The sequence below is a fragment of the Sciurus carolinensis genome, chromosome 5 (assembly GCF_902686445.1).
Source record: "Sciurus carolinensis chromosome 5, mSciCar1.2, whole genome shotgun sequence".
NCBI lineage: Eukaryota > Metazoa > Chordata > Mammalia > Rodentia > Sciuridae > Sciurus > Sciurus carolinensis.
The window spans coordinates 165856158-165871449 of record NC_062217.1 but is presented as its reverse complement, the minus strand read 5'-3'; the positions used below and the strand labels follow the sequence as shown (position 1 = coordinate 165871449).

Below are 15292 nucleotides of genomic sequence, written 5' to 3'. Positions count from 1 at the left end.
ATTTAAACATCTACTTTAGAAATAAAGAAATCCCTGTTCCCTCATTATTTCTCCTCTTATGTAATAATCATATTTGGAACTGAAGGTCTTTAGAGTTATCAAATTTCTCATTTTAATTTCCAAAGAGTAAATATCTTTTAAAAACCATGCCACTAGCCAATCAAACAAAACACTAACCACCCACCCTTCTTGTGTGTGTATGTGGGCTGGGAATTGAACTGGGGTGAGGGGGCACTCTACTACTGAGCTATATACTCATTTATTTTTTAGACAGGGTCTTGCCAAGCTGTCCAAGCTGGCCTCAAACTTGCAGTTCTCCTGCCTCAGCCTCCTGCATAGATACAAAAAAACTTTTTTTTTTTTTTTTTTTTTTTTTTTTTTTGGTACTGGGGATTAAACCCAGGGGTACTTAGCCACTGAACCACATCCTTCTGCCTCAGTCTCCTGAGTTGCTGGGATTACAGGCATGCATCACCACAACCTAGCAAAAAACACTTTTAAATAAGAAGACATGATCACTTCTCCTTTTTTTCTCCATGGTCCCAACTCTTCCACTCAATCTTTTAAGTCTAGGAATAAGACACAAATTAACAAGAATTATCAAACTATTAGGCTAAGTGACGTGTGTGTGTGCTGGGGACGGGATCCAAGGCCTCACAAAAGCTAAGAATGTGCTCTACCACTGAGCTACTCCCAACCCTGCCATGGGAATTTTTTTTAATAGGAAAGGTATGTCTAGTTAGCAACACTCTTCTTGACCTACACAACATCAAAATCACATTAAATGTTACTCTTCTTCTCACTTTCAAAACCTGCAACCAAATTATCAAAGTCCAATTTTATCTTATCACTTTATTACTAATGTAATCCAAGAAAAGGATTCATTCAAACTTCTTTATACCTCCTCCAAATTCTTTCTTTTTCTGAACTAAACAGATATTTAGGTAGTATTAATTCTATCAGAAAAAAATTAGTATTAAAATTTTCATAATACATTACAGATTACAAGATATCAGGAATTACAAGTTTTTATATTTGTTTCTTACCCAAATGAAGTCTTTTTCTGCCTTTGTGATGTGGAATAAGGACTGCTTTTAGATCCAAATCTGGAACAATCATAGGTTCTAATCTATATGCCACTGGATCAAGCTATAAACAGGAGAATTCAAAAGTTGTTTTGCGTTATATACCTTAGTTGGGTAAGAAAATAACTGGCAAACCAGAGATTGACCTTTTTCTTACTCCTTATTCAAATACTGGCAATTTTAAGATTTCCAAGTCTATAGGTAAAATTACTTTGCAAGCAAAGTAACAGAATTATTTCTTTGAACAAGGATTTCTGGCAGAAAGGTTTATTAGAAAATATCAGACTACATCTCTTAGGACAGAAGACTAAGTCCTACAAACTCAAGATTAATATTAATTTCCAAGAAATAAGAACCTGAGAACCTATTAGGAAAAAGGGACAGGCTCTTCATCTTTTTCAAAAGAGAAAGAAAATTCGGTTTACTCACAGGATGATAAATATTGAAGAATCCTTTACAAGTAGGAAGCCTGTAGTTCTCGTCTATCCTATCCACTCCTCGGATGGTGAGAAACATACCAACTGGAGATCCCAATGCAAAGAAAATCTCTGGTTCAAAGTCTAATGAGCTGTAAACAACAGAAACCTAGAAGAAAGCAGATAGCAACAAAAGATCATTTCAATAACACAAAATGCAAAATTCTTTGGGATTTTCAAGTGTCCTTGCAGTTGTATTTAATTTAAACACACAAGATGCTCTTCATGGATAGTTGTTGCTGCCATAAAGGACTAGAAAAATCTCCTTAAAATCTTCAGTCTACCACATCCTCTGGCTACAATTTTATTTACTGTCCAGTATAAGAAACCCAGTATGTAAGTATGACTGTAGCAATTATGGTCATAAATGTGGTTAAAACTGCAGAAATCTGGAGTCATACCCCCTGGGTCTGAATCTACTCTTTACTCACTGTATTAGGCTTTGAGTCTGGAATGTGCTCATGTGTGGAAGGTCTGGTCCCGGTCAGCAGTGTGGGGCTCCAAGGTGAGGCTTTGGAGAGTGACTGGATCATGAGGACTCTGACCCTGTCAGTAGGTTGGTCCACTGGTAGGTTTATTACCTAATGGCATTACTGGGACGTGGTGGGAATTTTAAGAGGGAGCCAAGAGGAAGAACTGGGTCACACTGGGGACTATCCTGAAAGGGTATACTCTTGTTCCTGGCCTCCTTCCTTTCTCTCTCTGCTTCCTGGTCATCCTGAAGTCAGCAGCTTTGCTCCACCATGCCTTTCTGCCATTCCCTGCCAACATGATACTCTGCCTCACCAAAGACCCAAAAACAATGGAGCCAGTCTAGCAAAGACTAGAACACCTGACGCCATGAGTCAAAATAAATATTTCCTCCACTGTCGCAGGTATCTTTGTCACAGTAACAAAAAGCTAACACACTGTGTGACCTTGGGCAAGTTAACCTCTTCATGAGGGCTACGTCTATTATAATTTCCATCCTTTCTAGTTAAGGCAAATTCCTTCAGTCAGAAAAATGACTTTCCCTGAAAGATTGCACACAATTGTTCTCTCAAGAGAAAGTAACAATTGTATAGCTCTTCCATTTCCTTCTCAGTGGCAGGACAATGTCTTTTTCATTTTAGTGTCTTGAGCTTCTACAAAGAACAATGAATGGCATAACACAAGTGTGCAACAAAGGTCCACCAAAAGGAGATAAGGCAAGACTCACCATGCTTACTTCTCAGATGGAGAGTGTGAGGTATGTGACTCACCCAGGGGCACATGGCCAGTGAGTGACAGAAAGAAGACAGTCCAGCACTTCTAACTCCAAATCCAAGGCTCTACCATGCTGGGTGACCCCTACAACCATCTGGACATCATAACCCTAGGTTTGCCTATTTGCAAATGCAATAGTTTGGTTCTCCCACACAAAAAAAAGAAAGGTAGGGTTTAAAAGAAATATATAAACTGAAAAAACATTTACAACATATATGATAAGAGCAAACAGCATTGATATATACAGATTTCTTAAATATTAGTAAAGAAAAAACAAATCCAATAGAAAATAGGCAAAAAAACCAGCAGTTCACAAAAGAAAAATGCTTTAAAAATCTATAAGAAAATATCTAACCTCTCAAGTACTCAAAAAAATATAATGTGATACTATTTTCCCTACTGGTTTATCAGAAACATAAATGAATTACTAAAAAAAAAGGTAAAAACCTATTTTCATTCGATCCCCAGCACCCAAAAAAAACCTATTTTCATGTAAAATATTTATTTAGAAGTAAGTTATTAAAGTGAAAGTGCTACACATTTTTACAGGAGAATGGGGGCTGGGAGTGTGGCTCAGTGGGAAAACCCTTGCTGAGCATGGCTGAGGGAGGTCCTGAGTTCCACTCCTGACACGCCAAAAAAAAGAGAGAGAGAGAGAAGAACAATTATGCCAGTACTGGCAAGGGACAGATGAGGGATCTGCCAGTGGAAGGCAAACAGGTACCTTCCAGAAGTATAGAAATTATCAGAATTTTCATGTGCAATCTTTTGGCCCAACTACCCTGCTTCTCCCAATTTAACTGAAAGGAGTAATAAAGAATATTCACAGAAAGTTGGTTTTTAAATGTTTATCACTGAATTGCTTGTGTGTGAAAAACAGCCATGCACGGCAGTGCAAGCCTATAATCCCAGAGACTCGGGAAGCTGAGGTGGGAGGATCTCAAGTTCAAGGCCAGCCTCAGCAACTTGACGAGACTGTCTCAAATTAAAAAATAAAAAGGGTTAGGAATGTAGCTGTGGTACAGCATCCCTAGGTATAATGCCCAGTACTGTAAACAAAGAAAAAATAGAATAAAAAATGGAAAATTGCCTAAATGGTGCAATGCTATAGGCTGAACTTGTGTCCTCTCAAAAAAGATAAAAAGTTCTAACCCCCATTACCTTAAAAAATAATCCTTTAAAAGGTAATCAAGTTAAAATGAGATCACTATGATGGACCCTAGTCCGATACGACCAGTGTTGTTATAAACAGGGAAAAGAGACACAAGTTCAACACACAGAGGAAAGGATCTCAAGTTCAAGGCCAGGGAAGAGACAGAGAGAACGTGACATAAAAATGGAGGACTGGAGAGATGGTCTATAAGCCGAGGAGAGCTGAAGACAGCCTGGAAACCACCAGGAGCTAGAAGACACAAGGAAGGACTTCTACACGGGTTTCAGAGGAAGCATGGCACTGCAAACAACTAGACTCGGCCTCAGACTGTGAGATAAATGTCCACATTCAAAGCCACCCAGGGGCTGGGGATCTAGCTCAGTTGGTAGAGCACTTGCCTCACAAGCCCAAGTCCCTGGTTCAATCCCCGGTACCGCAAAAAGAAAAAAAACAAAGCCACCCAGGATGTGTATTTGTTTTGGCAGCCCTTGAAAACTAGCATATCCAGTAATAAGGAAATGACAGAATACATAATTATCCTTCCACTGATTAAAAATCCCAGTAGTCATTTAAAATGAAGTTCTGGAGGCATATTTACTTATATGGGAATATACTTATTATACACTGTTTGAAAACAACAGGATGTTTTAATAAAATACTATATGTAGTATTTTCTCATTTTGGTTAAAATATATATGTAGGTAAATGTCCAAACGAAAGTCTGAAGGCCTTGCTCAAATAATTGATGGTATTTAGCTGGTTTCTGTGCTTTCTGGCCATGCATGATGTACACTTGTGGCTATTATTTGTATAGTCCAACAACTCTTTGGTTACAGATCTTGCCTGCCTGCCTCAGTGCACCAACCACAGAGGTGGCATGTGACCTGGGCTGTGTCAATTTACAGCCATGTCCCAGGCTACCAGCTGGTCCAGAATGAACTCAAACCAGGTCAGTCAAAATCACTCCTTGGAATTTCCCTAACTGGACCAAGCCGGGTAGATTCCTTTTCTTTTACTGTCCTAACACTATAAGGAGATGACTCCAGTGTCATGAACAAGGTCCCCTCCCAGAGAGGTGTGTCCTGAGAATCCTAGCAGCTCACAGACCTCTATACTCTCGGCTCTCAAAGAGAGGTGAGAAAACATTTGCCCTTTATTTGTTAATGTCTGATAAGTTTGCTTATGTTTGAAAAAGAGCTATTTTTTAAAATGCAACCAGTAAGAATGAAATGGGCTTAAAATTTTAAATGAGGTAGGGTAAACACCAAGTTGCGTGTCTTCATGAACTAACTTGTGATCTACAACTGTAAATACACTAAAAGCAACACTGTCTAAAAGGACTTTCTAAGCCAGTGAGATACAAGTATATGAAAGCATAATATAAAATGCAGCATTATCAACTACTTGATCAATTTTTATAAGAATTTTGCCCCAAAGCAAGAATTGTGAACACTAGAAAACATAAATTGAGTGAATACAGCACATTTCTCACATAGAAATTTAGGTATAATCTGAACATAATTTTCTAACATAGTCACTTCTGATTAGTGGTAATGAGACTAATGGGATAAAATGGTGAGTGTGGGGCCAAGCACAGTGACACATATCTGTAATCCCAATGATTCAGGAGGCCGAGGCAGGAGGATCACAAATTTGAGGACAGCCTCAGCAATCTAGCAAGACCCTATCTTAAAATTAAAAAAATAAAAAGGAATGAGAATATAACTCAGTGGCAAAGTGGCCCTTGGTTCAATTTCTGGTACAAAAAAATAGAAAAATTATGAGTGTTGGAAAAAGTGAAAGTTAATTTCAAAAGGTAGATGATAGGTTCTATAGAGGTTCAAACTCTTACTATGAACATTATAAAAAGCATAAAATAGTAGAAGAAAATCGGTTTTCTCCATACAGTCCCAAATAAATGTTATATAAATAGTTAAGGAATGTACAGCCAACCCAAATGATAAAGATGTTCTCATTCCAACATAAAAAATGTAAACTCACCTGTCCAGTGCCAACTTCAAAAGACTCATAATCAATGTGCACAGAAGAAACGTAAGCACCAACTGGAAGTTTCCTCTTCGATTCACTAGATTCTGAAGGGATAGATGCCATTTCTTTAGTTTTCTGAGCACTTTCATCTTGTCCTTTTGCTGACGCAGCCGTCATTGCCTTCTTTTCTGATGCTGCTTTTTTCTGTTCCTGTGAAATACAGAAATGTCACAACATAATACTGAAGAAAAGTTCAGTTCTCAGTTATCACTGGAAACCATGCTACCTCAATATTAAGGAATGGAGAGTAACACAGGCGTGACACGGCACTGAGGCCATGATAAAAATGTCCTTCTCAGACACATACTAACCATTCAGGGAAAAAATGCCATGACATCTATAATTTACTTTAAAATTCTTAAGAAAAAAAGATTACAAAAGAAAAAAGTAGTTTACAGCTAAAGAGTTAAAATTAAATTGAAGTATTGGCTCCCCCCACTAGTACTGGGGATTGAACCCAGAGCACTACTGAACTACACTCCAGCCCTTTTTTGGTCAATTGCCCAGACCAGCCGGGAACTTGTGATCTTCCTACCTCAGCCTCCCAAGTAGTTGGGATCACAGGTATGCTCCACCATGTCCAGGTAAATACTGTCTATCTTGATGAATCCCTAAAATACTCTTTTAAAGATTTGCAATTTTATGTATTTGTAGTGCTGAAACTCAAACTCAGTGCCTTGTGCATGCTAGGCAAGTGCTCTACCACAGATCTACATCCTCCAGCCCCTCAAAAACATTATTTTAAGTATAACAGGGCAGATACAGAACAAATACTATAACCAAACATCGTTGATTCTACTTAAATGAATTTCTAGAAATCAGGACAGTGGTTTACGGAGGGAGGGGTTAGCTAGTACGCAGCATGAAGGAGCTACCTAAGAGATGGGTGTGTTCTGTTTCAGGTGATGATTACACAGGTGAATACCACCATCAAAACTTACTGCACAAAACTTTCAAGATCTATGCATTTCCATCAACAAAAGCCATTCCTGGTGGTAACTACCTCCTCAATTCGGCAATGCTGGGGGAACAGAAACACTTGTCATGGGCAGTCATCTATTCTGTAGGTTTCAGAAGCCCTAGAGAAAGGTCTCTAGGTCTCTAGGTCTGGTCTCCAGGTCTTTGGGTTTTGTTTTTTGTTTTGTGGGTATGTCTATGAGTGGTGCTGGGGACGAACCCAGAAGTCCTTAGCCCTGAGCTACATCCCCAGTCCCTTTCCTTTTTATTTTGAGACAGAGACTTGCTAAGTTGCTCAGGACCTCACTAAATTGCTGAGGCTGGCCTCAATCTTGCATCCTTCCCACTGCAGCTTCCTGAGTCACTGGGATTATACGCACATGCCAAGCAACTATGTTGACTAGTTTCTGAACAGACTGACTAAACAAATAGTTGGTCCAACTAGTCTATCTGCTAATTAATTCTAAATACTAAGGAATCATAAATCCAACTGGTTAATACAAGAGACAACATAGAAAAATGAAAACTCAGCCAGCTTTTAACTGATTCCATCATCAGTGTTTTGGAAGGTTTGATTAAGAGATAAGACCCCTGTCTTTGAGGCAGCATAAGTTTAAAGCTGAAATCTAAAAAGAGCATTTTCAGGGTTCTTCAGCTTAAATATGCTTCTCACTCAGACTTACTACATATTATACTCATAGAACTTAACATTCTAAATGGCTAAAGGGAACCATTTAGATCATAAACTGACCTATTGCCAGAGCTATTTTGCTCCCCTAAAATTATATGCAATGTTTTTCTAAGTGAATCAACATATAAATACTTAACTAAAAACAATGTCAACCCTAAAAACTATTACTTTTCAAAAGAAAATCACTAAAACTATTTACAAAGGAAAAACAGCACATGGGACACATATATTTTGATCTCTTTACTATAAAATAATTGGCTGATTTTGGTCCCACTGTTTCAGTGACATTAAGTCAACAGGACACCCCATATCTTATCTTGATCTGGCAACACAGCACAAACAGCAGCTCAGCCAAGAACACACCATGGTTCATCCAAAGTAATTACTTCTGAATATAAAAAATAAGATCACATTACAGATTTTCATTCATTTCAAAACATTTTTATAATGTCATAATTTATACATCCAAGCAACTGTAGTTTCTAAAACAGGCTCTTAGAAATTATTCAAGAACTACAGAACACTTTTCCACTCATCCTTTTTTACAGAATAAAATTAAGGGTACAATGGAGGGCCTGAAGATACAGCTCCTCTGGTTTCAATCCTGACCTGGGGAGAACTGATCAGCAAGTCAGTGCTGACTGCTGCCTATTTAAAAACACATGCCTTTCACAGCTGCACTGCTGTCTGGTAACCACCCGTCTAAGAGAGAATCCAACTTCACACCTGGGAGTGGGGCCTTTGGAACCTTCCTTCCCTCTCCTTTTCAGCTGTAGGGAAACCCTGCCTGCTCTTGGAAGGTCTTTCCCACATCTTCCCCGTCCTCAAGCTCCAGTGTCAGCACTTTGGGGAAGCATTCTCTCACCAACCACAGTCCCCTCTCAACAACCAGGACTGCCACCCCTGGCCTGGTCCTGGACAGTGCAGAGAGTACCCTCATATGTTGCACTTGTGGTCAACTCTCTCCCACTAACTGGATGGCACACTTGTGGTTCATCTTCAAATCCCAAGATTCGAGCATAGTGTCTGATCTAAAAGATATTTAGTAAAATGCTGACTCGATTCCCTAAGCTAATCATCAAAAATTCATTTCTAATCAAATTTCAATAAAGAAGTGGTATATCCAAAAATAACAGAATCTGAGAAGACCAAAAGAGGAAAGGATCAGGGCTGGGAGTGTGCTCAGGGAGAGAGCACTTGCCTAGCATGTATGAGGCCCAAGGTTCAAGCCCCAGCACCGTGACAACAAAAACAAAGGGATTAGGACCATCAGAGACCATGCTGGTAACAATAAAAATAAAATGGCCACCTATTGTATAATTTTTCTAACTAATTAGAAAAATCTCCACAAAATTAATTTGATCAATAAATGAAAATCAAATAAAAACAAGTTTTTCCAAGGTTTGTTTTTTGTTTTTTGTACTGGTGTAGGGGGGTAACCACTGAGCCACATCCCCATCCTTATTACTTTTTGAGACAGGGTCTCACTAATTTGCTTAGGGCCTCACTAAGTGGCAGAGGCTGGCCTCAAACTTCTGATCCTCCTGCCTCAGCCTCGTGAGTTGTTGGGATTACACGCATGCACCACCACATACAGCTGTTTTTTTCAAAACGCTCTTTAGTTGTTGCTTTATTGTGCAGTAAAATTTGTTGTTTGGTTGTTACTTGGTGAGATTTCAGCACGCGCTTCCTCACCTCTCTAGATGGGGAGATAGAACAAGAAGCGAGTAGCTGCCACAGGGAGAGCTCCACAAGCACCAATTCTTGCTCACTCCAACCAACCTCTCCCCCACACTTCAGAAACAAAGGGATCAGAGGCCAGAGAAACTAAACCCATTTCCTATGAGCGTGCAGTTAACAAGCAGCTGAACTGGGAGTCGGGGCAACCGACTCATCTATTTGACCAGAATGTCACCAGTTTTGTACTGGGAAATCATTGAACACCAGTTTTAAAACAGAAAGCCCTGTGGCCTGGGAAGCCTCAGTCCCAGGAAAACCAGGATGGCCAGTTGGCCTGATTTGGATTTAAACCCAGTTCTGACCAACTCAAGTCTGGGTTTCCATCAGTTCCATGACCATGCTGTAGATGTGAGCAAACTAGCTTGCCTAATCACAGAAGTATTAAACATTTCTAAAATAAAAATGTGCTGCTCACACAATGAAAGTGGAAATGAACCTTACCAGTTTGGCTGCTTTAAGTTTCACAAAGTTAGCTATCTTCTTTCTTGGTCCAAGGGGTATTCCCATCTCCTTCAGGTCATCAACTGTACACATAAGCTTTAAAAGAAACAAACAAGCACATTATTAATCATTCTAGAGATAGGCAAACTGAAATGAGAATGTGAAAATTATAAATGACATCATCTAAAGCAACCTAAGAGACAGCCAACTTTTTTTTTTTTTTTTTTTTTGGTGGGGGGTTTACCAGGGATTGAACTCAGGGGCACTCAACCACTGAGCACATCCCCAGCCCTATTTTGTATTTTATTTAAAGATAAATCTCACTGAGTTGCTTAGCACCTTGCTTTTGCTGAGGCTGGCTTTGAACACGCAATCCTCCTGCCTCAGCCTCCTGAGCATGTGGGATTACAGGCATATGCCAACACACCTGGCTGCCAGTCAACTTTTAAAAGTTAATATCTTTGTTTTTAAATAAGAGATTAGTTCAAGCTATAAAACCTTACCCATCTACCTAAAACATTCTATTATTATTATTTTTTTTTTTTAGTTGTCAATGGACCTTCGTTTATTTATTTATATGTGGTGCTGAGAATCAAATCCAGGGCCTCACACATGCTAGGCAAGTGCTCTACCACTGAGCTACAATTCCAGCCCACTATTATTTTTAATAGAAAATACATACATGTTGTAGCAAATTCCAAAGCTACAGTCAAACATATAATAAAGTCATTTCCCTCCATCCCTGTCTCAACCACCCAGCTCCCCTCTCAGCAACAACTGCTCAAAATTTGCTCTCCTGCAGAAATATTTTATGTGCACACAGCATCCACATGTATATTTTTGTGCTTGTGTATGGAGCTTATATACACACAGCACTGAACTTTATTCTTTTCACCACACATATCCAAGAGATCGGCATCCCTGTGACCACCTCATTAATGCACCTGCTGCCAGGTGTGTCACTCCACTGGGTTGATGTCCCCTTGGCTCCTACTAGCGAGCACGGAAGGTGTTTCTAAGTTTTCACTATGTTACCAATAGCTCTGCATTATGTGTCCTCATAGATAATCTTGTGTGAATATTTTGCTATAGAAAATATTTCTGGCAGTAAAATTGGTAGAGCAAAGGGTATTTTAAAAGCTGTTTATTTCAGAGTTGGGTGCACTGGCACATGCTGGCTATAACCCCAAATACTTGGGAGGCTGAGGTGGGAGGATCACTTGAACCCAAGAGCTGAAGATCAGCCTGAGCAACACAGTGAGACCATGTCAAAAAACAATTAATTAATTAAAAGATGTTGCAGGGCTGGGGTTGTGGCTCAATAGCAGAGTGCTTGCCTAGCATGTGTGAGGCACTGGGTTCAATCCTTAGCACCACAGAAAAAAATAAAGTTATTAAAAAAAAAAGATGAGCTGGGTGCAGTGCCACATGCCTGTAATCCCAGCAGCTCTGGAGACTGAGGCAGGAAGACTGCAAGTTCAAAGCTAGCCTGAGCAAAAGCAAGGTGTTAAGCAACTCAATGAGACCCTGTCTCTAAATAAAATACAAAATAGGGTTGGGGATGTGGCTTAGTGGTTGTGTGCCCAAGCTCAACCCCCAGTACCAAAAAAAATAATAAAAATTTTTTAAAAAGATGTTGCAAAACTGACCTCCACAGAAGTTGTACATGCTCACCGATAATACATAACAGAACCTATCCCTCCTTATCCTGGCCAAACAGTCTATTATAAATCTATTTTTGTCAAACTAAGAGGCTTTAAAAAAAAAAAAGGCACTGCACTTTTAATTTGCATTTCTCTACTGAGTATTTATATGGTAAGAAGCCATTGGTTATTTCCTTTTCTACAAATCATCTTCTTATATCCTTTGTCTGTTTACCTATTACTTTCTTACCAATAGCTTTGCAGAAGCTGTGAATACTAAGGAAAAGGAGTCCTCTATTTGGAACATGTGCTTCAAATAGCTTTCCTCGTCCACCCTCAGCCTGCAGTGTAGCTGTTGGCACCTGCTGCTCTGCACTGTTTTCTTTTATGGCTTCAGGATTTTGCGTCATACGTAGAAAAGCCTTCACGCATTACTGTTTGTTAATAATTCTCCTGTTCTTTTGATTTTTTGGTGGGGGTGGGTACTAGGAATTGAACTCAGGGCACTCAACCACTGAGCCACACCCTAGCCCTATTTTGTCATTTATTTAGAGTCAGGGTCTCACAGAATTGCTTGGTGCCTCACCGTTGCGATTACAGGCCTGCACCACTGTGCCCGGCTCTTTTTAATTTTTTTAACATTTAGGTCTACCTATCAGGAATAAATTTTGACATAAGCAAAATTTTAAATCATTGTTAGTTTTCAATCTTACACACAGGAAAAATAATTTTTAAAAAATGAATCTAATTAACATCAGTACCAGAGATTCCATATCGATCTTTTCCTTCTCAAAAGTGTTAACATATTCAGAGAGACTAAGCACTTCCAGAGTTTCTTGCAAAGTTAGGACTTCTTCATCCTCAACATGGAGGTCACAGGACTCATCCAAAGTCAGTTTTGATTCCTCATGCACCTTCATAAAAAAAAGGGGGGCAACATTACAAAGCTTAGAAAAACGCCCATAAAATGTCTCCTGATTACAGAAAATCTTAAACAATTTTGCCCTATCGGCAAATCCTAATTTTAGGTAGTCTGCCACCCAGTGCTTGAATGTTTCAAAACACATAAACTCAATAAATTGCTTGTGTTCCTATTTTCTATAATTTTCTTTATATTCTTAAAAATCATAAACTTATACATTTACGTTTATAATCCATAAGGGAAAGAGAAATTTTTAAAATAAGTCATATGACTCCTTTATACTTCTGAACCTTCTGATAAATAAAAACAGTTTCAGAAAACAGTCCAGGGCTGGGGAGATAGCTCAGTTGGTACAGTGCTTGTCTTGCAAGCACAAGGCCCTGGGTTCGATCCCCACCACCGCAAAAAAAAAAAAAAAAGAAAGGACTGGGGTGTGACTCAGTGGTATTGTACCCCTGAGTTCGATCCCCAGTACTGCAAACAACAATAATTAAAAAAAAAAAAAAAAAAAAAAATTAAAAAAAAAGAAAACAGTCCAGCTTCAGCTCTAAATCTCAATGCCAACAGGGTCGTGTGCAGACATACCTGCTTGTCCTGAAAATGCGGCTGCTTCACAACTCCATTAGCAACAGCAAGAGGTCCAGGAGACTTTGAGAAATTCAAATCTTTTTGATTAGATAGGATATCAAACAATATTAAAGAACCTAAGAAAAAGAAGTATTTTGCTTTATAATGTATTTGCTATGTGCTTTTATAATACTAAACAAAATTTTTTATCAAAGTCCCTAGGCAGAAGTTATCCAAAAATTACGTTAATCAAGACCTGATAATCAATATTCTTGTTTTATCAAACAGCAGAATAAGTTAAAATATATGGCATTCCTATGTATTAAATGTGAGGAAAAAAGGCAGAATCTAAACTCGAAAGTATTCATTTCTGCCCTTTATAGAGGTTAAGATGTGTAATTCAGTTCTGTACTAAGGATGTTATCCACAACAAAAGCAGTAACAACTTAAAGATTACATTTACAGTGTGTATATTTAACAGCTTTACCTAAACTGTGACCAGCAACAGAGACTCTTCCTTTAAAGTCTGGATTCCGACTCATAAAGAGTGCATGGAGACGGTTTATTTCCACACTTACTTTCTCCACAATTGTCTGACAGTAGGTGGGGCTATTATAAAATAAAATATCTAGCAAGGTCTCATTGGTAAAGTGACGAAAACGACCAATACTTGGCAAAGTGATTTTCTTGATATTCCTGTTTAAAAAGGAAAAAAGTATATTGTCAGTACCTTCGATCTAAGGATTTTTAAAAGTTTAAATTCTTATCTCTGAAAACAGAGTAAATATGTATAACTAATTAATACATTATTAATTTATCAGTTCATAAATATCACAAATTATGAGTTGATTCTGCAGGTAGAGTTATTATACATAAACTAAGATAAAGCAAAAAAGTTGTTCATGTCTATATTATGAAATTTGGGATTCTCTGAAGAGATGCTACACAAAATATGTTATATGAAAAGATTTTTATTTCATTTTTACTTCCAAAAAATGAAACTCTAGACATCTGACAAAAATTATGGGAAGAAAATGTCACATGGAGTAAGAAAGGAATTACATGGAATTAAAATCTTTCCTGATTTGAGAATGACCAAACTGTAGTTCATGAACATCCACTGAGAAAGAAAATGCCATCATAAAACCTATCACTGAAAGAATGCCGTTTGTAGGACTGGTTTTATTAAACCATGTGCCCTGAAACATTATGATGTTCACTAAAATTCAGATGTTATTAACCTCTGTGCCAGCATTAATATAACCCACATTTGTGGTTCTCAAATGGGCATATTCAAAATTGAGTGGGGTGTTTTTATTTATCACAGTCCCTGGTGAGCACTGCTACCATTTAGTATCATTCAGACTAGAGATGCTAAATGGTCTACAATGTAACAGTGTTGTGCAACAAAGAACCATACTATCATGAGCATTCTCCATTGAGAAACAATAAATCTACATCAGTGGTTCTCAACCAGGGTGACTTTACCCCCTTGGGACATTTGCAATTTCTGAAGATATTTTTGGTTGTCACATGGTGAGGAAGGACACATTACTATTATTTAGCAAAGGATGCTGCTAAGCATCCTAAAATGTACAGGACAGCACCCGGTCTACACCATAGACTTGTATTTTATAAAATCAGCTTAGGGGCCAGTGGGATAGCTCAGTGGTAGAGCATGTGCTTAACCTGCTGAGGAATGGGTTCAGTCCCCAGCTCCAAAATTTAATATCAAAACCAGCTAAATTTCTTAGATTCTCTTAAAAACACACACACACACACACACACACACACACACACACACACACAGAAAAATGGTATATAAAAGGTACAGCCAGTAATCATATGTCAGAGCAAGTATGTAATTTTTTTAAAAAAGAAAAACATTTGAAGTCATAATAAACCACTTCATATTATTCTTTAAATTCTGAATCTAGGTTTGACTATTCTGAAAAACACGTTATCAAAATCTACAAACCTGTCAACGCCTGTTGCATCCCCACCCAAGGCACTATGCCAGTGAACTGGAAGGAACTCCACTCGGCTGACTTTCCCATCATCTAAAGACTTCTTGAAATGTGTCTGCAGCAATTTGAGAGAAACCACCCTAAAATCATCCACTTAAAACAAACAAAAAAAATCAAACATAAAATTAAATTGATTAAACTGTCCTACTTTTGTAGCTAGTTAGCAATTATATCAAATGTCAGCTTTTTCAAACATATACTTTTTTTTAAATGATGACACAATTAGGAAAAAATAACCAACTTTTAGGAAGCTCTTTTAACTTTTAATTGTTTTTAGAGGAATGTATAAATGCCTG

At 38.3% G+C, this 15292-nt stretch overlaps 1 protein-coding gene across 4 annotated transcripts in view; it reads right to left on the bottom strand.

The window, feature by feature from the left end:
• The window catches only part of Sec23ip (SEC23 interacting protein), a 44185-nt gene that overhangs the window by 13065 nt on the left and 15828 nt on the right, over nt 1-15292 (bottom strand). For 3 of the 4 annotated variants that reach the window (XM_047553548.1, XM_047553546.1, XM_047553547.1), the window contains exons 8-15: nt 14948-15089; nt 13457-13665; nt 12988-13106; nt 12242-12394; nt 9838-9933; nt 5961-6158; nt 1515-1670; nt 1047-1149 (exon numbers count right to left, since the gene is read on the bottom strand). In XM_047553548.1, coding sequence (XP_047409504.1) covers nt 1047-1149; nt 1515-1670; nt 5961-6158; nt 9838-9933; nt 12242-12394; nt 12988-13106; nt 13457-13665; nt 14948-15089 — 1176 coding nt within the window. Of the gene's footprint in view, nt 1-423; nt 570-1046; nt 1150-1514; nt 1671-5960; nt 6159-9837; nt 9934-12241; nt 12395-12987; nt 13107-13456; nt 13666-14947; nt 15090-15292 lie in introns of those variants that run through there. The other variant, XM_047553549.1, reaches the window with a different exon arrangement.